A 25778-nucleotide genomic window follows, 5' to 3' on the forward strand; every position below is an offset into this window, starting at 1 on the left:
ATTATAAAAATATCGCTATATTTTTTAAAAATTTTCTTAACAAACGAATTTACTATAACTTTCCCGCTATTATCACCAATCACCATTATCACAATTCTTAGTTATATAACAATGTATTGTATTATTAAAGATCCGATTAACAAAAAATTGCGCAAATATTATGTGTACGCAGTGTACTCGTATATTAAGGTTATTTACTGATAAAATTGTTTTGGATTTCCGCAGATGTTTATATTAAAACGTCTGAAGGTAAACAAAATAGTATATTTTTATTTTTCGATCAACAAAAATTTTCCTTTCAGGTGTACTACAACAATATTACTTTAATTTTTATATCATATGAACATACAAAATGACGAATGCGCCGATTTTCTGAAATATTAAGTAACAGAATTTGGAAGATCTTTCATTCCAAAGACTTCATACATTGCATATATCTTTTCCTTTTGATATGTTCCCTTAGTTACACCTTCTCCATTATCACAGCCCAATAACCGATTAGTATTAAATAACAGAATATAAACTATAAACAAGTGACAACTATAGAATGTTAGATTCCATAAGTACTCAATTATCTTTTACTTTCTAATTAAGTAGTTGGAAAATGGAATATCATCAATAAAAAATCTATTCGCTATAAACATCGTTAGAGCTAGGCTCTTATAATTTAAATATTTTAATAACCTACATATCATTTGTAGAGCGTATTTTGATTAAGTCTTAAAAATTTATCTAAGTTTATTTCGTAATTCCGTTGTTAAGTTATATATTATCCTGAATCATAAGTGAATTTTCTACAATTTTGAGGTTCCATTAGGTGGGCATCACCGTGAACTTTATTAAGACTAAGCAGCCGCAGCGTTTTCAATCATGATTGACACATGAAATGGTAGAACTGATCGAAATTAACTGGTTCGAGCTCATAATCTTTTTCTGACTTATGTAACAGTTCTGGATTTCTCTTTAAGAAGTTCCTTACCCAGTCTTCGCCAGCCATTCGAGTATTGACATCAAACGGGTGGTTGAGATTGTTATCTTCAGCGTATTGGAATGCGAGTTCTCTTATGTCTCTTCTAGAGACGCCCATAAAAAACTTTTCCATACTCTTAATATACCCGACCAAGTCTTTTTCTTGGCTTTCTGTAAAGACGCGTCTGTAGTGTCCCATTAAAGGTTTTGGTTCATCGGGTTGTTGATACCTGACTTTACTAGCTCGCCTTTGGAGAGTTGATCGCGGGATGTGGTAGGTCCTAGCGGCGAGTTTATAACCCATTTTGCCAGACACTACGGCCGCCACGGCTTTAGCCATTTCTTCTTCACTCCAGGATTGGCGACCACTCATTCTTTCGTATTTTCGTACCATGACTATCTGAAAGGAAATACAATTAAGTATATTCATATTGTTTTTAATAAAAAGATAGAGCCACGTCGCCACTCGTTAAGCTTAGGGATGTCTTGCGTAAGAATGTCACAATATTAAATGAGTCCATGGCCAGTGTAAGTAAGTTTACACATGTATTTCTTGAATATGGAACGTATAATGATATATTGAATATTTACAACTACGAAAAAATGATACAATTAATTATTTTACGTTAGTATAAAATAAATTCATGTTATATATTTGTTCGTAATAGTTTAGGGGAAAAGATAAATTAGTTGTATTTAGTTATTACTATTGTAATGTTGTTGTTTATTTATTAATTGATGACTTGATATCTATGCTGTTCGGCGAAGGGTAACCGTGGCCTGGTATTGTAAGATACCTCCAATGTCGGTTCGAGGTGACGTAGTTAGAGCCGCTTTAGAGGCTATTTTCAATGAAACTTCGGAGTATTATTTGTAAATATGTAAATAAGGCTCATTTGTGTTCTGGGTACACGAGTAAATGTTACGTAAGTAATTTATTTCTTAGGAATTAGTAGAAATAAATTATATTTGTTATTATTTATATTTCTTATCATGTAAGTAGTAATTATCGTAGTTAATTGTTGAATTACTTTTGAGGAATAAGTTTCAACGACAAATTAACAATAAATATTTCAATATGTCTAAAAAATTCAATATTTATTTATTTATTTAAATGAAAAATAAATATAAATGTAAAATATATATTATATATGAAATATAAAATATGCACGTAACTTTTCATAGAATTAAATATTATTGGTCTACAAAAATATAAAAAAATAATTGTAATCTGACACAACTGTCAATAGCAAATAAAGAAAAGTTTTTTAAGATTACAATTAAAAATCTAAGAATTGTGGAGTTAATCCATCAACTACATTTAAACAATTTTAAAAAACAAGTAAATCCTAAATTATTTAGTTAAAACACTACACATAAGTAAGTATTCTTCTCATTTAAATAGAATATAACTATTGACGTCGTTTTGGTCAGTTGAAATATTTTGTTTTCGACTATGAACATTACATAGATGCAATAAAGACGTTATTCGGGTAAACAACAATGACTAACCGTGTTGGCGACCGCACACCGCATCGCTCACAACAGCTGATAGTGAACACAGTATACGATAAAATGTGGCGTGTTTTTCCAGTGCGATAACTCGGGAAACGCGGCTTGAGGCCCCTTAACACAGCGCGCATTTAACAACGATATTACTTAGCAAAGTATGTTTGACCCACAAGTTACGTGCTTTAAAGATACATTAGCGTCGGTAATGACTAGTGTCGTTTGCACGTCATTTGTGTTTCACTCTGGTGCCCGTTAAACGGGAAATACCACTCGATACTTGTTGACCGTCCTTGAGTGACCGCGTCTTATTTTTTATCTGTTAAAAACTACGTCGACGGCCGGTCAGCTGTTTGTATTCGCTATATTATACACGTCTCTCAACATATCCCTCCAATCGAGTAAAATTAAGCGTGTTAAAAGAGCGAAGAAATCGCTTACCTAAATTTACATTGCTCAATATAGTTAGACGCTGCGTACTGTTTTGTTCGATTAAAGAGCAATGCATAACGTCCAACGCGATATATTGAGATAAAGATAGTTATTGAGACGTCACTGTAGCGGCACGAGCACGGCGTGAGCCGAGGTTACTGTGACGCGTGACTTGCAAGGTCTCCGCTGCATTGCACGATGCGCCAAGGTTGCCACGCTCTTCACTACCGATACGAGAAATCTAGGTCTCGTGAACGAACAAATAACAATTTATGCGTGAAATGAAAAGGAAGAGAGAACAACGTCGGGTGCGGGCACCTATCGAACGGTTGGTGTGCCAGAAGTGAAACCTGCATCGGACGTTACCGCGGTGCATCGAGTTGAAAGTGGTTATTCGACGAGTAAATAACGTAAGGTTAAGGGGCGCTAGTACTCACAGGTGGAGTTCGGGAGCGGAGGGTGAGTGGTGGCGTTGGAGGCGGCGACAGGCGGCAGGCGTCAGGAGCAGGCGGCGGTGCGGGCGCGGGCAGCGAAACAGCGTGCGGCCAGACTGACGGCGCGCGCGACACTGGCGCGGGGCCCGTCTTGCCCCGCCGCGGCCCTGGCGCGCTGACGTCACCTGGCCCAGGGCCCGGCTGCACGACTATTTTTGTCCACAACTAATTATCGCCTTCCTTTGTCCAATCATATGTTTTGTACTGAAAAGGAAATCTGGTTTTATACATACGTGACCTATAGAGTAGTATTATGTCCTTTAGATTTTACAAGTATAATACGTAATGGCTGTGCAAATTACGTACATATGACTCATAATTACATACAACGTATTGTTTTGTAAACATAACGATTTTTGGTATCATCGTAATTGGTCAGTATTAATATTCACAGTGAACTTGAGGCCCATCAAAACATTAATGATATAGCACATAAATTATAAAGGATACATGTCGAAAACTAAATCTATTAACGTTTTTAAATATTTTTAAGAAATATCAAGTGATTAATGAATTTACTGCTAAAATTGCGTCACTTGTAATAAAGACTTGTAATTAGGCTAAAATATGCTTATTATCCTTATATTTAATTAAAATTGTTATTATTCTCAAGACATTTAATGTTTTATTTATTCATTTTAGGGATGTTTTGCGAATTATGTTTCAAATTCAATCATAATGACCAAAATCATAAAAACAATTTAAGAAGTATTTTTTTTTTCGTAAGTAGGTAGATGATATTTAGATAAAGATTTAGTAAAACTGAATTTTACAATAAATATAATTAATTATTCTACAATAGAAGCATTGAATAAGAGCCAAAAAGTATGACAATAAAGAAATTCCACGATGTGACGTTGGGATGACTCACATCTTCGGGTTTGTCCCTGCCTTTCCTGAATCGTCTAGATAAAGCTTCTTTCCTTTGGATCTTCCGCTTTTTACATAAACAGTTTAGAACGCAAACTCTTGTTTTCCAGGTTTGCATTGTAAGATAAAGTTAACTTTGTAGGGTATCTTATAATTTTAAACTAAAACTTTCTCATTCCGTCCGTATTTTGTATTAATTTAAGTCTTCAACGTATATTTACGAGTACTTACTTCCCGTACATACCCAGTTCCATAGAAGATCGTTATGTAGTTTATTAAAAAAAAGTTAATTTTCCGGCTTAATATTTGGTTTGATAATTCAAATAAATAATAATCATTATTGTTTAGGACTAAACTAAGAAAAATATAATTTTTAATCTTTTAGAGATGTTAAGCGATAAACTACGCTTTCTAACACTAGCAGTGCTTTGTTAGCATTATTGACTTTACACGGTTAATTCTGTTTTATCTTACTTTTGTTTTTAAATATTCTGCTACTTCAAAATATGTACTCAAAATTTGCGCAACCATGGAACATTGTATACTTATACATATCATATCACTTGTACTAATAATTTAATATTTTCAATATCTTTTGTAAATTAGTTTGGTTTTTCATTTAAATAAGAGACAATAATGGAGAGTTATTTTTTAATTCCTTTATTAATATTTGACCAAGCTGAACTTGATCAAAATATTTACATTTACTTTCTATTTTTATAGAGGTTGAGTTAAACGTGGAGAGAAATATGGGTGGTATACAATATAATAAACTGCAAGGTTTTTTTTATGAATGATATAATTTTTCGAAGCCACTCTTTAAAGTATAAATTAATAAAAATAAAACAAAATAGCAGTATTTTATTTTAATCAAATTACTAAACTTGGAAATATTAGTAGATTTACAATACTAGTAGACATATATTTTATCTTTATAAAAGTAGTGGAGCGGATAAAAATTAAAAAAGAAATCTTAGGAACAGTTTCTGGGAAGCCCCTAATTTACCCTGATTAAGTTAGTCCACTATTAGTCATAGTTATAAATATTTTATATTATATATATGCTATGCTCATTGGGCATATGTTATACTTTGAATTTAAAAAGTTGTTTTTACGAGTTAGTCTTTTCTAATATGTTAATATTATTTCAAAACATTTAAAATCAATTCTTACTTAGGTTTAGCATGAGGTAGGTATTATTATTCATTCATCTTCTATACCGCCAAAATTTTGAACACGTATATCACATTTTTTTAAATATAATTTAAATAAATATAATAACACTAATTAAATATTAAACACTTCACGTAGAAATTTATATTTTTTGGTCTTATTAATCCAAAAAAATATAAAAGAAACAAAAAAATCAAAAAACAAAAGTTATATCCATCAATCCGTTGAGTATTGAACATAACTCATTTTTCGTATTGCGTATTTTCTTTGTTGTCAACAAAGTGTTATTATCAGTCGTTTCCTCACAGTTATCAGGGGCGAATCAACTTCGCGTTATCTTTCGTATTGCAAAACATCAAGATAACGTTTGGTGACAAGTAGGTACGAGTATCAATCGCCATTCGATGTTTCTTCTGACCTCCAATTCAGTATTCTCTTACTCGATGATACTACTTATATTCATTCGTTTGGAGTAACTGCTTCCAAGAGAGCCTAAAAATACAGATGACTTCGCCAATGTCACGTCGAATGTAGAAGACACGAAAAATATTATTTAAGCATACATTTGTTCACAATATATTTTTTTTTCTATTCAAGTTGGCTTCAAAAGCATTTTTCAATCGTCATATTACACATAAAAAATGGTATTTTTTATAATTAATTAATTTTCTAATGTGAAAATACCGGCAAACTTGGAGAAACGGAAACTTGGAATAACAGTTGTATCATTTCTACTCTTATATATATTTTGTTTGTAACCATCTAGGTTGAAATAATCTATGTTTCCGAGAATATATATAATGTTATTATAAGTGTACTGTGACGCAGCTGTAAGTACATCTACCTTATTACAGAAATTCCGAAAGGAGACAAGGGCTCCAAGATCATAAATACTTCAAATAGCCTTTTTTTAAGAATAAATACACTCTCGATGTCAGAAGTGTCACCCTATAATATGATAGAGTGTAAGATATGAGACTGGAAATATCTGAAATATATCTGACTGTCTCAACATCAGTTACTTGACAAACTTTCCTAACCGTGAATGTTTCGAAGCTGAGTCGCCTGACTAGGAAGGGAAATATTAATTTCATTGTAGTTTTAGTAGGTTAAATTAAACCCTAAGAATACTGTCGTGTTAATAAAAACAAGATTTTAGATATTGTTTATTTCCTCAAATAACATACTTTTTAAAATTAATATTCTAATTTGTAATATTGTTATTTTAATGTTTTTATATCAATGTAAAAAAATTATTTAGTTCTTAAGTTGTGAATTGCAAATATGTATTATGTTTAAAAACTATTGTTATATTTATAAAAAAAAAAATGTAAAAATATGTACATTGTTAGTATGTAGTAGTAATTAGGTATGTCAAAGCAGTAAATTGTTAGGTAATATACATCTGTATGGTACTGATAATTTGATTGTTCCATATAGTTGAACAGTGTAAAAGTGTACATTACGTAAATATATAGTTTTCGACTTAATGTAACAGTTAATGTTAATATTTCACTATATCGACGTTTTTTGGGGCTAATAAAAATAGTATTAGACGGTTATGCAAAACTACGTTGTCAGAGTAGCTCGTATATTAAGACATAGTAAAATTTGAAAAAGCGCTAGGATTTTTTTTTAATGCGGAACGTGATCTATTAAACCCACAGAAGCCTCCATTTGAAGAAACGTAGTTAGGAGTCGGACACCTTATATATAGGAGAAAATAATTTGTGTACACAAATACAAATCCATATTAATGCTTAGGTTTACCTTGATCAACTGGACCTTAAATTTTTCGTGTCCGAGTCTGTTCATTAAAAAATATAAAATTTTGACTCACCGGAATAGTTGAAATAGACATCATCATTTCGTTTAACGTTTAATTAGTGTTTAATTGTAGATCACAAATTTAATAATTTTGCGATAAAATGCAGTAATTTGCGGAAACCATACACATAAAAAGAAAAACAAAATGTATAATACTTTTTAGATACAATGCAATAAACAGTTTAACCGAACTCCTTGCACTTTGTTATCTTTGAGGTTAAAGTGAAATAGGACATAAAAGACTAATACATATGTAGCGGTAGAATTAGTGATTAATACATTAATTTAAATAAATAATATTAATATAAAAATCTGCCTGCCCAGCGTGGTGACTATGGGCAACACATATGAGTTCACGCCATATTTGGCGCGAACTTGTGGACTTTGTGGACTTCGTGGACGCCTATGTCCAGCAGTGGACTGCAATAGGCTGAAATGATGATGATGATGATGAATATAAAAATGTATTTTAACATAAAATGGTGTTAAAGTTTCTTAACCATAAAAAAGGAAGAAGAAAAAATGATATTTTTTCCCCTTTAATAAAACAGTTATACAAATAATAAATGAGGTAGGGCACAGCAGGATATATCCTACTAAAAACTGGAGCTGCCGACTGACTGGGGAAGTACCTCGTCGTTACAAAAGATCACATCTAAAATAGAGCACCGCTTTCAAGTATTGTAATGTTTTTTAGGTGATTAAGGTGACCAGAGCTCCTGGAATGGGCCGACAACGCGCTGCAATGCTTCTGACGTTGCAGGCGTCTAAACGATATGCATAACCGCTGACCGTCAGGTGAGCTGCACGCTTGTTTACTGACTAGTCGTATAAAATATAACAAATAGTGCTAGTTACCTAAATTTCGAACAGCATGGTAGATTGAGCTCTAGTGTTTCTTATTAATAGTGGTTTAATTATGGAATACTTTACTACTTTTATACTTACAGTTGTTAAATCCCATTAAATATTCTTAGTATTATGTTCCAAAACTGCTTAAAGAAAGAAAAAGTAACGACATTTAAAAAAATAATTTTCACTTTTCAATTTTGAGCTATCTTGCAAACCCGTATTCCTGGAACAACTTTTAAAAACAATTGTTATTAAAAACTTTCAGAAATTTGAGTTTCTTTGTTTTATCCCTAATAAGTACAAAACAAATAATTACTAATAATGACTTATAATATATATTTTGATAGTATGATAATGGTTAAGTCTACATTAAAGCATAACTTTTTCATACAAACTTTCTCTATCACCTTAAGTACATCTCATATTAAAAGGAAAGCGACAACACGCGATACTTAAGTACGTATATAAATTTTTTTTATGAAACAAGTGAAAATATATTTACCTTAACTTTAATTTCTAAGAGTAATATTATATTTTTCGGATATAAGCAGCTTATATAAAGGACTGCAACTGGTGCATGACAACTATTAATGTTCTCAAAACATAGGATATAAAAGAGAACTTATTACTTAGTTGGCAGTGGGCTGATCATCTGTGTCGCAGGACCGATGGCCGTTGGAGCAGACTAGCCACTAGGCACGTTGGACTAGACTTTGGACAGCCTAGAGTGGAGACCGTGTTTTGGCAAACGCAGTGTGGGACGTCCTCTGGCCCGTTGGACCGACGATCTACGTAAGATCGCCGGTGTAGGCTGAATGAGGATTGCGGAAAACCGGAATATCTGGCACGAACTCAGGGAGGCCTATGTCCAGCAGTGGATTGCAATAGGCTGAGCTGATAATGATGATGATTACTTAGTTATAGGAACTAAGATGGGTTTGGAATTTTTCTTACTTGTCATCAACATGAACAATATTTAATTATAATTTACTATAAGTTTTATATCTGAATAAGGAATCCGACTATAGGTCATGGAATACGATGTAAAATATTGAAGAACGTAGATATTAGCCTGGATCGGCCTGTAAGCGTCCCACTGCTGGGAAAAGTTTTCTTCTTTGTATAGAACAAGCATTTGAGCCTAATTCATCAAGCCCATCTAGCTCCATCAGCCTATGTTTTCAATAATTATTCTACTAAATAGTAAAATATAAGAAGCTACGAAAACAATTTTTTTAGCTACGAAATTATGGTTCTTTCGTATTTTGACAACCAGTGTGTTTTTAAAGTTTACAAACATATAATAATATTTGCAGGTAATCAAATATGTAGATATGTCATTAATTTGAAAAAGATTTGTTAAATAAGGACGACGAAGAGACAACAGAGTTCTTCTCAGATTACTTTGTTCCTTTATAAATTCGATAAAGTAAATTAAAGTTATTTTGGTGTTGTCATTTAAACAAAGGTTTACAAGGTTTGGAAAATTAAACCATTTTTTAATTGTAATTCATTTATTTCTTTTAATGTTACCAACATTTTCAAATTTGCAACCATTTTGCCAATTTATTGGATTGCTTGCTCGTCCTCTTCTTTGGCTCGTACTGGAATATCTTGTAACCTGAGTAATTAATAATACGATGTATAAGATGTAAACATGCTAACATTTCTTAATCATCATCTTTTTGAAACCAAAACCACCTAAACAGACAAACAGACAAAATAGTTAGAAAATAGTTTTGAATATTTGACATTTTTATTAAACTACTAGCTGACCTGGCGAACTTCGTATCACCTTATTTTTTTCTGAAATATAATAATAACATAAATAAAATATAGCCTATCTTTTAAGTTGGATCAAACTGCACACGGTGTGCAAATTTGACTAAAATCGGTTAAGTAATTTAGGAGTCCATTGAGGACAAACATTGTGACACGAGATTTATATATATTAAGATGACTATTGTTGCATTGGTGATAATATTAATTTTAATGAACAGCAATGACATATTACTGCTAATATTTAACGATTATCGTTTATATCCACGATTTATATGTTTATAGATGTCTGTATAATAATGACCTCATTTAGAAGTTTTCTCTAGAAAGCTAATGTAGCAAAAACGCATATAGCATATGTTTATATGAGATAACATAACATAACAATACACTTTATTGTACACCAATACAGAAATAATACATATCAGATTGATTTTAAAAGAGTATCATAAGGTACAAAGGGCGGCCTTATTACTGAAGAGCGATCTCTTCCAGACAACCTAGGGGCAAAGGAGATGGTATCGTGTCGGTGATGGTGTACAAATTGAGACATAAACGTTTGAATATATTTACTTAAACACATATACATATAGGTACATATATACATATATACACACAAACATACATACATGAATAAATACACGCATACATATATAAATACATACATACATACATAAATATATACAAACATACATATATAAAAATATATAATTTTATTCACGTTGAATATAAAAAAAATGCTTTCTGACAGCTTTTTTAAAAATAGAAAGCGATTGTACACGTCTAATATGCAAGGGTAAAGAATTCCAAACTCGAGAAGCTTGAACAGTGAAAGATTTAGTATAAAAGGAAGAGGAGTGAGAGGGAATTTCAAGAAGTAAGCTATCCTCAGAACGAAGACTGCGTTCATGGAAATCACTAAGAAATTTAAATCGTTGCTTTAGATAAGCGGGTGCAACAGGGTTAAATAGAATAGAGTAAAGTAAGTTGAGAATATGCGTATTCCTGCGAAAGCGAAATGCGAGCCACTTAAGTTTTTAGAGATAATGATATTTATCTACTACATGTTTATGTAATAATATTTTTTAAGAAGTTTTTCATTTTTTTATCTAACTATGCCTAGCCTAGTAATTAGTTTACCATAGCTCAGACACGGATATTTTGTCTAAGTGGGAACACACGTGCACGTGAACACTACGTGCGTACGGTGAGTGAAGGACCCGGAACTTTTTTGTTCTAATCTTTTAGACAGCAACACATTTGTAGCAGTACATAGTGATTAATGGAGCTTATGGTGAAGTGTCAGCTCTGTGTCAGCTGTCGCTCAAAGGATCCGGTTATTGTCATAGAAGTTATTTCTAAATTGTTAACATCGCTATGTAAATTTGCTTTCGGGTACAACAAAAGAGTATTTAAAAAGTAAAAAATAAAACAATTATATAAATAACAGGCTGACCCAGCGTACTTTGTACCGCCAATTTTTTGGTGAATATGTCTTTTTTTTTTAAATTTTCGTTTATAGAAACCTTGTTCTGACATTTCGAGCAACTTTAACTTAACATAGTGGCACATTAGTCGCCGCTACTTCCATGACCAATAAGAATAAAGAGCAAATTCCAGATATCCGTTTGGTGGCATTGTAAAATTTTATCCATAGATTAGTCTTTCTGATAAAAACAGTATCTTACTCGTTTTCCTTGCGCAAGTTGACAGGCTACGGATATGAGGGAATCCTTGAGGGTTGGCCATCCAGGAAAACCAGTTAAGCCAAAAACTCCTCGAAACAAGGGTGATGGGTATTGATTCCACCTGGGCCAGCCTCAAGTCCGCTGGACCATGCTGAAAACACAGTTTTTGAATTCCTGGCCTTAATAAAACCTAATCGAGAAGTCAACTTGACAACCTGCAAAACAATTCTGCAAATCTACCAGCGAGGTAGCGAAAAGCCACTTATGGTGTATCTTGATGAGGTGGAGGAGGCCATAACGAAACGTCCCAGATTATCAAAGGACATATGTCGAGAAAATATACGGCAGCATCATAGTTGTGTTGGCACAGTTGAGGCTATAGTGGTGATTTTCAAAAGCATGAGGGTAAAGCTGGATAACAGGATACTCGAGATGGCAAAATCCATTTTAGGAGATCTTAATATCAACGCGGGTTCCGTGGGCTGGCAGTTGTCAAAGCTGACGTGGGAATGGGGTACCTGGGTGAGGAAAGCGACACACATAGTCGGGTACTCCAATGAGAATGTAGAAATAGTAGTCACCATGACAGACGAAGCTGCCAAAGATCTTGAAAAGAAACTAGTCCGCCGCTTTGGGGACAAAACGAGGTCTAGGGTGCGCACTATGGCTTCCATTTTTGTAAATGAGCTTTAAGAGGAGACGTAATATAACAGCTTAAAGGTGGAATAAGTCCTCATGAACCATTTTGGAGCCATAGTGATGGCGACAAGGCTTTCAGCCAAACGAAGTTGTTCTTATTGGAGATGTTGACCAATAGACAGGGAAAATCTGTTCCAGTTTTTACCTGAAAACCAACATCTCACATGAGCTGTCCTGCTCATACTGGAGCTCCATGGATGTTGTATATGCCATCTGCGAGGTTTACATAAACATGTACTTGTCCAACCCTACCATCCACTCTCTAAGAATGGATACGCTGACGCGGAAATGCCAAATTTTAAAATTTTAACACGTAGGAGGAGAAATTAATTCCTATTAGATCGAGGATAAGGGATCTGCGAAGAATTGTGTGTCATAAAACACAAGGACAAACCTATGGCGAGGTCGTCATCATTCAGACAAAAACCGAGAGGCTCAAAATTCACGACAGTGTGCTTCATGTGGTAGTGGCGGTGACAAGACACACTAACACCTGTGTCTACTACGTGGACGATGATGACAATGCAATTGGTAGGTTCGTTAGCCGAGCGGTGGGTGCCTTGACGGAGATCATGGAACATTTTCTCAATGGTGCGGTGTCCAGGCATGTGAAGTATAGTGGATGAAACAATGAAATAGAATGTGTGATATACATAGGAAGAACACTGAAATGTAAGTATAATAATCAAAATATGTCTATAAATATATAGAAATAAATAATTATATATTATATAAATGTATATGTGTAAGTGTATATATGTGTACATATCTGTGCACATGTATAAGTGTGGGTGGAAGCTTCTGTTTGTGTATAAAGATAATTGTGTTTGCTGGCAAACGAAAAATTATAATGCATGGTTTTTAATAAAAGACATGGGTATTTTAGAGCCCTCCACGGGCTTGTTTACTGTTTACTTCAAATAAAAAAACCTTGTCTTGACAATAATTAACCCAAAAAAGATCTATTGAATTTGGTGCAGTCCCTCGAAAGTTATGTTTGTACAAACATTTCGGCGATTATTTTTTTATACGTATAGACGTGACGCATCCAATAAACAAACATTTATTGAGTTCGTTACTATGAGTTTGAACTTCATGCAATGACGTTCCTTTTGCTGGGGAATGATGGCCGTTGTTCATTTATTTTGAAGAACATAATAATAATAATAATAATATATTCTTTATTGTACACCAAAATATGAACAAACAGTAGTAATTACAAAAAAAAAGATGTACAAAGGCGATCTTATCGCTGAAGAGCGATTTCTTCCAGATAACCTTTGGGCACAGGACATGATATAGTAGTGACGGATAGGAAGTGTACAATATTCTTAAGGATGAATAAAAATAGTGTATGATAGATTCATTAATTCATACAAATACACATATAAGTACAAATATCCATACATAAATAATCAAAATAGTATTAATATACGTGTATAAATGTAAAATATATATTGATAATATAAAATAGAGAACATACATTTATTGAATCGTGGTTTCCGCTGTGACCTTGTGGTGTTTGCCACCTAACGGGTTACAGATATTTATCATCATCATCGTCATCATTTCAGCCTATCGCAGTCCACTTCCCACTAGTACATAGGCCTCCATAAGTTTGTGCCAAAACTGGCATGAACTCATGTGTTTTGTCCATAGTCACCACGCGGGGCAGGCGGGTTGGTACCAGATATTTACGAGTAGTTGCTTAATTATTATTATTTTTAATTCATCACGACTTCTAGCTTTGGGATTCTGTATCTTGTGTAACGATGTCATGTGTTTAAAAATAGTTATGAATACATTTCCCTAATTTTATTAATCTTAAAATATACTCATGAAATCAATTTAATTTCTATGGCACGTACTGCAGATACAAGATAAACTCATTGGACCTTGGTCACGGACGCTACGTGACTTCCTATATATAGTACATGCATGCAACTATTATCTCAAGTGCATTTATAAAATCTTCCTATAACTTGCATGCAAATAAATACGACCATAGAAAAATTAATTGAAAGTGAAATTTTAGTTTTATCGATATTTTTACTTTCACTTTAAAACATTAACTACGTATACATTATACGTGGTGATGACCTGGGTGACCGAGCTCAGCTTGGTATTTTTAGTAAATCGTGTTTTTTTGGGAAACATATTTAAATATGATTTACATATTGATAAAATATGAATAATATTTTCCGATTTTACCGACAAAATAGTAAAAAAATATGAACTGGTTTTTTAAATAAAAAATCATGAGTGCAATTAGAAAAAAAAAAGAAAAAATAATCGATCTGGAGACATGGGAATTTGAACCGTGGTCTTCTCGGTCGATCCCGACCGGCCGATTTCTCACCTGAGCAAGTTTATTGACAATTGCTAAATTTACCTTCGTATTCTAACGATATTGTAGCCATTTTTTTCATTGCCTAAAAACAGGGATAAAACGATATTTTCTAAAAATGAATCATAGCTATATCGATTTATCACCCATGAAATCACCTGCAAACTAAATTTCCGAAATTCAGAATTTATATGTATATACGAGAATTGCTCGTTTGATAGTATTAGATTAACATGAATACATGTACAAAAAATAGAAAACAAAAAGAAAATTAAAGGAGATTAGAAATATGAACGGACTACATGTCTCCCAAAAATCGCCTCATGGTTAGATCATTGATCAGCGCTGATCGTATAATATACGCAGTATGATATTATGCGTACACATTTAGCACATAGTACATATACATGTATATGCGAATACACATCCGAAATAGTTTGAAGTAATTTGAATGGGAACGATTCTAACAAAATACTTCAGACAAAAATTTATATCCATTTGGAAAAAAATAAATATCTATAACATATTAAATAAGAAACGGTCGTCTTTTAAAAAAGTAAGCAACTTACTGCTCGTTTTATAGCTAACAACCCATTAATATAGATATGTATTTTTTTCGATTAAAATATATACCTAATACATATCTAAATCAATACGATATATACATCCAGACTTGGGGCTGGAATCGAACCCACAACTCCCAGAGTAAAAAGCAGGATTACTATAATCCGAGCTAACGGGCTAGTTCAATTGAAAACGATAAAGATATATCATTCGCAGATTAAACTCACGCTATGACGTATGCATCTCTGTGAGAACGGAGAACAACAATAATTAAAAGCTATGTGCCTCATATTAAAGCGTAAAGGTGCGTAGTGTATTAATATGAATATTAATAATCCGTGACATTAAAACATACAAGATTACCCGAACCTCACTCATCCAATATAATTACAATTTTGTTCGCTACGTATATTAGTAGGTACATATGAACTGTAAATAATAAAATATTTTAACATAGAATATTTTCTTTTGTGATATAAATGATTAAGTATCGTTTTATAGCGAAATACACATATTACAAATTAATTTGATTATGTCTAGTTGTTTGCTTGCTAAAATGTATTTAAATTAATAATACCTACTAGTATTTTATTGGTTCACTTTTATGGACATAAAATTTCATTTTAATGTTCACACGGGGATTAGATGTTTCTTCATCCACCCTCTACCCTGACAGCGGAGTCGTGACATCGCTGGATCAGTCTGCCTGCGACCACGGCTGGTGTAACCTGGCCGAAACGTCAGGCCTCAAGGTAATATATTTTACCTTAAAAAAATTTGTTCGCGTTAATCCCCGTGTGAACATTAAAATATAATAATGCAACCCGAAAGTTTAAAAGTTGTCATAAAATTTCAATAAGAAAGAGAATTCCATTGCGACCAAGACAATATTAAATCCAGTAGTAATTATTCTTAATCTATATATAATACGTGAAGCAAAAACTTTGTACCTCTTTTTACGAAAATTTCGCAGATGGAGGAGTGTGACATTTTGCACAACTTATAGTTTATATAGAGAAGGAGTGCAGAATGCTAATATTTTTTTAAAGTTATGCGTAAAAAATACATATAATCAATAAAAAAACATTACACACACTACCATATATTTATCACACAGACATATATGTTCAAACTTATAATTTAAATTAATTATGGTAAAGTTTCGACCAATGTGTGAACACTAGTAGGTATATGTAAACTAATAAAAAGTACTATACGTACAAAATATGACTAGCCCGTTGGCGCAGTTTGTAGTAACCCTGCTTTCTGCTCCGAGGGTTGTGGGTTCGATTCCCACCCCGAGTCTGGGTGTAATATAAATATTTATTTATATATTTATATATGTATTATTTATAAGTATGTTTATCGAAAAAAAAATATGTAGCTATATACCAGTCGACTGTAACCTATAACACAAGCATTAAGTTGCTTACTTTAGGAACAGACGACCGTGTGTGTATTGTGTAAAAAAAAAAAAAAAATAGTACTACTTAAACGTATAAAAAGTACTAAACGCAGTTAGGAGTCGAACCTTCTATATCAGCCATATCTATGTGTGTACCTACGTCAATTTACGAAAGAAGTTACTACAAACAATGATAAAAAAAAAATCTAGTAAAGAATAAAAAAATTAAACATTATTGCTACATTACATATTATACCAAAAAGTTCTGTTTATTTTCTAAGAAGAATGAGTGCGTAGATATATTTCATAGTACTTGTTCGAGTCAGTATCGCAATAATTGATACTGATAAATCGATAACACACTCCTACGCACCGTACATTGACTGAGATATTTATATATGTAATGTATGTAATTGTTTACTTTCAGAGATGCATACATACGTTTTTCAAGTAAAATGTCTCAATTTTAATGCACATGAACAAAGAAGCTATGATTTTACGTAGGTATTTTCAATCAGTTGGTTTCTGTATTTTATTTATTGTGTCACTAAACTTTTTATATATATTTGTAATAGTATATAACTGTACTTATGTACAAATTGGACTACGATGCAAAATTCAAAAATGAGTAGTCAGTAAAGTAATTGGGCCAAGTTGTATTTTTATGTCTTTTGTATGCTCATTTAAATTAACTTCGATATGTAGCGCATTAAATAATTTATCTAGGTCTAAATCTTGGAGGGATAAAATCAAAATAAAAAACAGCTTTATTCAAATAGATCTGAGAATCGGCCAACATATATTTTTAATACCCCTAAGTTATAAAAGGGGGGATTCAAAGGGTTAATAACATACATGGCAAACAGCGTTTGCGGGATTAGCTAGTATTGTTATAAATATATTGCGACGCTAATATATCTACCTTTTGAAAAACATTTCGTAGGGAGACTCGAGCTCCAAGATCATAAATGCTGCGAATAGACCTTTTTTGCAAGATAAATACACTCTCAATATCTGTAGCATTACCCCATAGTAACAGGGCGTAAGACGTAACACTGGAAATAGCTGAAATATATTAAACTTGTAGTTACAAAGTCGGTCAGTTGTCGTACTTTTCTAACTGTGAATGCTGCGGAGCTGAGTCTACCATTCAAGGATGACAAATGGGAATTCCACTGAAGTTTTGAGTCCAAATGTATCCCTAAGAAAACTATAGTATCATTGGCAATAATGCTGTGTGGCTACGGCACCAAAGAATATAGCCACCCCCTCTCTTCCCGTGGGTGTCGTAAGAGGCGACTAAGGGATAACAAGGTTCCACTACCACCTTGGAACTTAAGAAGCCGACCGATGGCGGGATAATCATCTAACCGCTGGCTTTGAAACACACAGGCCGAAGACGGGCAGCAGCGTCTTAGGTGCGACAAAGCCAGCCCTGCGGTCATCAACCCGCCTGCCCAGCGTGGTGACTATGGGCAACACACATGAGTTCACGCATTTTTGGCGAGAAGTTGTGGAGGCCTATGCACAACAGTGGACTGCAATAGGCTGGAATGATGATGATGATGATGATGATTGGCAATAAGCGTCTCGTTTTTTATTATAAAATTATAATTTGGATGCTTAACATTAGGTAACGAAAACGCAACGCTTGGTTTTTTTTGGGGTTCAAAACTAATTTGTTTACTTTAAACCAATCTTAAATTCGCGACAAAGAAGTGTTCACGTCATCATAATTTACTTTTTTCCTGTCAACATTAAATATAAGAGAAGTGTCATCTGCAAATAGCACTATATCACAAATATACTTAACATAAAATGGTAGATCATTAATATATATTAAAAAAAGAAACGGACATAGAATCGACCCCTACGGAACGCTCATTTTTAGCTCAGATCCAGAAGACATCGTTCCGTTTATTGATACGTGTTGAATTCTACTAGATAGATATGAAGCAATTAGATTAAGAGTTTTACCTAACACCGTGATACTCAAGTTTACTTAATAAGATCCCGTGGTCAACGCAATCAAATGCCTTTGATAAGTCACAAAATACACCAATAAGATTGTGTAACCTCTCCCAAAGCAGCAGATATATATGTTTGAGAAGTGCCACAACAGCATCCCATTCCATCATCCATATATTAACCCAAGTATGTATATAATTATAAAGTCGTCAGCGAATCTGTAATTGACGTCAGTCGTAAAAACTTACAAGTGTATACATATCTATAATATAAAAATGAGTCGCTGAATGTGTTGCTAAGCGCAAAACTCGAGAACGGTTGGACCGATTTCGCTAATTCTTTTTTTTAAATATTCCTTGAAGTACGAGGATGGTTCTTACGGAGAGAAAAATTCTAAAAAATAAATAAATTAAATTTCCTGAAAAAGTCTAAAAACAACACTTTTCTATACTCCCATACAAAAGATTTGTGATAATACTTAAAAGTCAATTTGAACTTTAATACCATACGATAAAGTTTGTGTTAGGCGATACGAAGTTCGCCGGGTCAGCTAGTGTATATATTTAAAATATGGGTGTTTATTCGATTTTTCGTCACTTTGTCAGTTTGTTTATCTATAAGTAGTTATCTTCAATCACTCCGCAACTTTGAAATTCTTTTTTTGTTTGAAAGCTAATTATCGGGAAATAAGATAGACTATTTGTCACAATACGTTTTTTACAATAGATGCAGGTTATACAATGTTTAACAAATTTGCAAAAGCGTGATCACATCGTAAAAAATCTAAAATATTTTATAAATGTGTTTCTTTCAACAGATAAACATTGCAACATTTTAAACATATTTTATGTGTAACAAATATTATTATAATAATAATTTGATGATTGATGATTTGATCTTCTCTTCTTCTTCTGTTTTTCTAATTATTAGATTCGAAATGTTTCTCGTAATTTTAGACACAATTGTAACATGTGTTTGCTCGCATAAAAAAACTGATTTCAATTACATCAACTAGTAATACAACTTAAGTAGACGGAAAAATAGTCAAGAAAATGAGCGTTATCAAAGATTACTCAAAAAGTAGTCATCAGATCCCAACAAATTTTAATGAGACTACAAAACAAACACCAGTTAAAATAAAAATCACCAAAATCAATCTACCCAGTCAAAACTTCTGGGGTAACAAACATAAAAAAAGAAATACAATCGAATTGAGAACCTCTTCCTTTTTAGAAGTCAGCTTAAAATATTTTGTATAAAAAGTGATATTAAAAATTCTTTAGTAAAAGCAACGAAAACTTTAAATCCTTCATAGACAACATAATTTGCTAAAACTAAACATTTTGCTTAATAAAATATATAAATATAGTTATGCATTACCTCTACACTTAAAAAATGCCATTATGTGCTTAATCGCGTAACCGATGTATCTTTTCTTTAATTAAAATCTTTAAATTTTATGACATATGAAAAGTATTGATATCTGCAATTTTACTATCTTTTTACTTTTCTGATTTCATCTACAAAAAAAAATCGACATACAGCTGACATAGCTTTAGCGTCGATCCGATACTGCTGTCACGAATGGTACAAACGTTGCATATTTCATTTGCAAATTCGGTTCTTTTATTTGGAACAAGGTAATTGACCGACTTTATATTGTATACAATGTAACTCACACACGCGTAGCTTACACGCTTGTAGTGACGTACCGTAGGTACGTAACATAATTCTCACAACGAATTAAAAGAACAGAAAAAATTAACAATGTATTTAACTTACTCTTATCTTAACATATACTATGAAACTTCTGTATTTTTTCTTTTGTATAAAAATATATTGAAATGGAAAAATCCACAATGGTGGTTTTAAAACTAGGTACCTTATAAATCCTTTCACTTTGTGCGATTTTGAAGGCTTAAAGCATTTTTAGCGACATTAAATACGCGATGACCTTAAATGCCTCCTCATAATAATTTTGGTTTTATATAATTAAATTTAAGAGAACTGTTCGAAATGTCTCGTTTAGTATTACTTTTAAAATATTCTGCAATCATTAAAATTATTTTTAAAAATAATCGCTATCGTTTTATAATAACTCAAGTATATTTAAGACTATTACTACTAATTAACTGTTATTACTTATTAAATACTGTTTACAGAGGTAAGGAGACGAATATTAACTAATTTATGTATTCATGTGAGATCTATCTACAATTTTTAATTATCTATATATTAATACGTGAAGCAAAAACTTTGTATCCCTTTTTACGAAAATTGCGTGGACGGAGGAGTATGAAATTTGCACACTTATAGTTCATACAGAGAAGCAGTGCAGAATGCTATTATTTATTTAAAATTATGCATAAAAATATATTAAATCAATAAAAAAAATATTACACACACTATCATGTATTTGACACACACACGCATATTATACTCTTTTGTTGATTGTCAAAGTCTGTAGTCAAATTGTTCAATTTAAAAAAAGGTTCTTTAATTTCATAATTTTTTGCTTTTCTTTAATTAGAAATTTTAATGATGGTCGGATTTCGACCTCTGGGCGACCACTAGTTTAAAGTAAAAAATTATATGAGTATTATAAAGTATAATACGTTAAGTTACACAAGACACAATAACCTGTTGGTCAAATTAATACATTCATTCAGACGAATTAAGATGACTGATTTTTAGAAAAGTCAGTTTAGACTAGCTCGTTGGCGCAGTTTGTAGTGACCCTGCTTTCTGCACCGAGGGTTGTGGGTTCGATTCCCACCCCGAGTCTGGGTGTAATATAAATATTTATATATATATTTATATATGTATTATTTATAAGTATGTTTATCGAAAAAAAAATGTAGCTATATACCAGTCAGCTGTTACTTATAACACAAGCATTAATTTGCTTACTTTAGGAACAGACGACCGTGTGTGTATTGTGAAGATATTTATTTTAAAAAAATATTAATATAACTGTAGTAGTATAAAAACCTGTTGCCACGGTTCAAGATAAACTTAATGCTGACTATAAGTTATGAATAGACCTTATCAGCCTACAACTTTTGGATTTAACATTACAAATAGAAATATACTATAAATAAATTGAAATTTCGTGGGGAAAAACAATAATGCGTTATAAACTTTTAGCGGTTGGACACATATTGCTTTAAAGGCAACCGCTGAAACAGCCCACAAAGAAAAATAAATAACAGTTACAAAACCGAAGACCACAAGCATTAAGTCAGTTGTTTTACGTGAGATTCCTTCATCATACAGATTCTTCTTGTAGTATGTACCCGAAGTACGATGCAGTCTTCAGTCACAAATCGGCGCATGAGTCCGCTCTTGGCATTCACCGCGTGCCTTATGAAGGACAAGGACACATAATGGCGACGCAGTGAACGCGAGGAGGTGGACTGTTTTCTTTATAACGATGGTTGTTTGATGCTTTTGTTTCTTCTTCTTCTTCATATAAATATTTTCTTCTTTAGGTAGATTCGATAAAACTATGCATAGTAAAATTATCTACATACGATAAAAGAATTTTACATAATCTGTATTATGCTATACATTAAAAGTACAAATAAATAATGGAATTAATTCTTAGCTATACCTGATTGCAACGGGTTCAAATTTTGTCCTTAATTAGTCTTTAAAATTCGCTAAGTTTCAGCCTGTAATATCCCACTACTGGTCATAGGCCTTTTTTCCCATGTAGGAGAAGGATCAGAGATTAATCCACCAAGCTGCTCCAATGTGGGTTGGCGGATTGTTCCCTACTATGAGTAACGATCGCTATCAATCGTACATGATAACAACCGAGACCGACGGCTTAACGTGCTTTCCGAGGCATGGTAGGGAGACCCACAAGAACTGCACAAACACCCGGAGCACGGCAAACACCTGTATGGCCAATACAAATGTTTGTCATGTGCGGGGATCGAACCCGCAACCGCCAGCACAACAGGTACAATCTATGGCTGTAACCGTTGCGCCAACGCGGCGTCAAAAATGCTTTAAAATTCATTACGTGTTAATTACTGGAGAAAAGTATTCGGAAGAAATCCTTAAACGTACATAATAACATAACGCCAATGTAAATTAAAGTAAGACTTATATAGATGCTAGATTGCTCTTGTAAATGCAACAGGCGAATGTTAAAAATATTTTGTAAATTTATATTAACTAGTGGTCGCCCAGTGGTCGAAATTCGATCATAATTAATTTAAATTATAAGTTTGAACATTATTAAGATTCTGTTGTCAAATACTATACTACTATAATGATAAACAAAAGAATATATAATATGCGCATATAAAAAATATTACATAGTGTAATATTTTTTATTCGTTTAACTAGCTGACCCAGCAAACGTTGTTTTCCCATATATATTATGAAAATTTAGGGTTGTATGTATTTTTTGATGCTAAATCATAATCAAATGAAAATAAAATAAATTATCAAAAAATATTTAAAAAAATTAGGGGTGAACTACCTTTAACATTTAGGGGGATAAAAATAGATGTTGTTCGATTCTCAGATCTACCCAATAGGCACACAAAATTTCATGACAATCGGTCAAGCCGTTTCGGAGGAGTTTAACTACAAACACCACGACACGAGAATTTTATATATTAGATGTATTTTTATTGGTTTGGTGTATTTTTATGCATAATTTAAAAAATATATATTAGCATTCTACATTTCTTTTCTATATGTGCTGAAATATTATACTCTTCCGTCCACGCAATTTTCGTAAAAAGGGATACCAAGCTTATGCTTTACGTGTTAATATATAGATTACATAACATATTAATTTGTGTAATAATTAAAACTCATTTTTAAATTTATTAAATAAATTTGATAACAATTATATTTCAGTGAAGTTGATTTAAAACTAGCGAAATATATAGCAGAAAAATTAAATAAATTTTTGTACGCTAACAATACGATTACATTCGCTCCAGCCTGTAATATCCCACTGCTGGACATATGTCTCTTTCCCCATGTAGCAGAAGGATCAGAGTTTAATCCACCACGCTGCTCTAATGCGGGTTGGCGGATATATTCCCTACTATGAGTAACAATCTATCAGGTGTACACGATAACAACCGGGACCGACAGCTTAACGTGCTCTCCGAGGCATGGTAAAAGTTGAAAAATATTTTTGCGTTATATTTTAGTAACCTCTAAGAGACTTTTTTTTAATATAAAAATAAGTCAACTCGGGTGAAATTACCTAGACCTAAGCAACATAAATATATGAATTTACTTATAGAGTTGTTTCACTACGATATTAGAATATCGGCGGTGACAGACTATCGACCATGGCGTTACCAGTTGCTACCACGTACAGTGCCCACAGTGGTAAAAAAAACATGACTGCAAAATCGGTGTTGCTCTAAAAAATTAACGACAAGATTCTTTGTCAAGTTGTTATCGCCGTATCAAAAAACGCCGTGAAATATGTATTAGAACGAACGAAAATGTTATAATATCTAACAGTGAGCATTTTCAACTGAGTCTATACTCCAGGATAATTGTAATCAAGCGTAGCATACATTATGCCATAGATTAGGGGCTCAGGGGTGCATTGTTAAGAACAATAGGTGCAAGATGCAGCTGGCGTATTGTCACAAGTTCACAGGGTAGATTAGAGGGGTCTGTTTTACCGAATTACAGTTCTAGTTCGATTTACTCTCTACGATTTCAGCTTTCATTTTTAATGTAAAATTTTAACAACAGTTCTTTTTTTCCGAAAATTATTAATGTTTTCATACTAAGTTTATATATGGGATAAATAACTGATATTGAAACCAGTTTAATAGACTTTTAAAATCAACTGTTTTTGCGTTATACAATGTTCGTTTATAATGGTGTGTGGTAAAACCACTTTTGTTACATTTTTTGACACAAACCTTTTTTTAAATATTGTAGTAAATATAAGAACTATTTTAAACATATTTGTTTGTCAACAGTATTTGACTGATATTTACGTTCGTTTATTGAATATACAATTAAGTAAAGCTTTTAAAAGAAAGAAAGAAATTTTTCGTTTTTATGATAACATTTTAAGGTTTCGAAGTGTTAAAAAATCAAATGTATTTAAATTTTTGGTGCTATATAAAAATACGATCTAGACATAGTCACTCTATGTTGTAATTGTATAAAACAAATTTAGACGTGTAACATTGTTATATTTGCATTATTATAAGAATTTTACAAATTTTAATAAGAATATAAAGTGTTAAATAATAATAATAATACTTTATTTCAGAATAATTTTCAGTCCATATTGGATTAGTACAACAAAGCAAAATTAAAAAATCATTAAATAAGTTTAGGTGTCATGTATCAAGTTTAGTAACTATGATTTGTAGTTTGAGTAACAAATATAATATGATATTTATATAGTTTGTATATTTATAAAGGTGAAAAATATTTGAAAATAATCCAGTAATAAATAAATCGCTTTTACTATATCCGTGTAAAATGATAGTTCAAAACTTAAGTGTTAGCTAATACAAGCAGCGATCAAACTAACAATAAGTCATGCTTACGGCCGTGCATTCTCCATGGTGAAAGAATGTAAACATTTGGGCAATTAGCGTCCGCGAGTGAGGGGGCGGACTTACTACTTACTCGTACTAATGGTGTAGGGTGGCCGATCGTGTAGTAACTATTTAATTTTGTTATATTTTCGTTCTTAATGAATATAGTTCACTTTGTAACGTATTAAATAAGTGATGAGATAATGTTTCTGATTATGTGAAATTGTTTTTTTAGTTTGTTTAGAAGTTAGACATCTGCCATTTTATGACATATATGATTATTACTTTTTCAAATGAATGAGAAATACGTTTCAATATTTATTATTTTTGAGTAATTTGGCCCTATATCGAAAAAAAAAAACTTAAATAATTATAAAAATATGTTGAGTTCTTTCATACATTGTCGTTACTATTTAAATAGTTTCTCATCCCTAATCTATACAATTAAATCAAATTGGAGTGTCGGTTTGTAATAATAAAATAACCGCTTTTTACTAAATGCATATGGACGTATTTCCGATACTTTTACCAAAATAACATTTTTTACAATTTTTGTCTGTCTATCTGTCTGTTTGTTAATCTCTGAAGCGGCTGCAACGTTTTTGACGGGAATTTCACTGGCAGATAGCTGATGCGAAATGAACAGTAATT

The 25778-nt window shown here is 32.4% G+C and overlaps 1 protein-coding gene and 1 long non-coding RNA gene across 3 annotated transcripts; one reads left to right on the forward strand and one right to left on the reverse strand.

The window, feature by feature from the left end:
• Positions 1-800: 800 nt before the first annotated feature.
• On the reverse strand, positions 801-3477 carry LOC123669541. 2 transcript variants are annotated; one of them, XM_045603144.1, is made up of 2 exons: positions 3348-3477; positions 801-1369 (listed from the first exon to the last, which is right to left on the reverse strand). In XM_045603144.1, exon 2 carries the CDS (start codon positions 1361-1363, stop codon positions 869-871), a length of 495 nt encoding a protein of 164 aa, XP_045459100.1. In that variant the 5' UTR covers positions 1364-1369; positions 3348-3477; the 3' UTR covers positions 801-868. The 2 variants fall into 2 exon arrangements, with proteins under 2 accessions (XP_045459100.1, XP_045459099.1); XM_045603143.1 differs by lacking the exon at positions 3348-3477 and adding an exon at positions 2482-2623.
• LOC123669543 lies at positions 1863-8394 on the forward strand. The gene is made up of 2 exons (XR_006745769.1): positions 1863-1895; positions 7972-8394. It is a non-coding gene; the product is annotated as an uncharacterized LOC123669543 (long non-coding RNA).
• Positions 8395-25778: the final 17384 nt, after the last annotated feature.

The sequence above is a fragment of the Melitaea cinxia genome, chromosome 3 (assembly GCF_905220565.1).
Source record: "Melitaea cinxia chromosome 3, ilMelCinx1.1, whole genome shotgun sequence".
NCBI lineage: Eukaryota > Metazoa > Arthropoda > Insecta > Lepidoptera > Nymphalidae > Melitaea > Melitaea cinxia.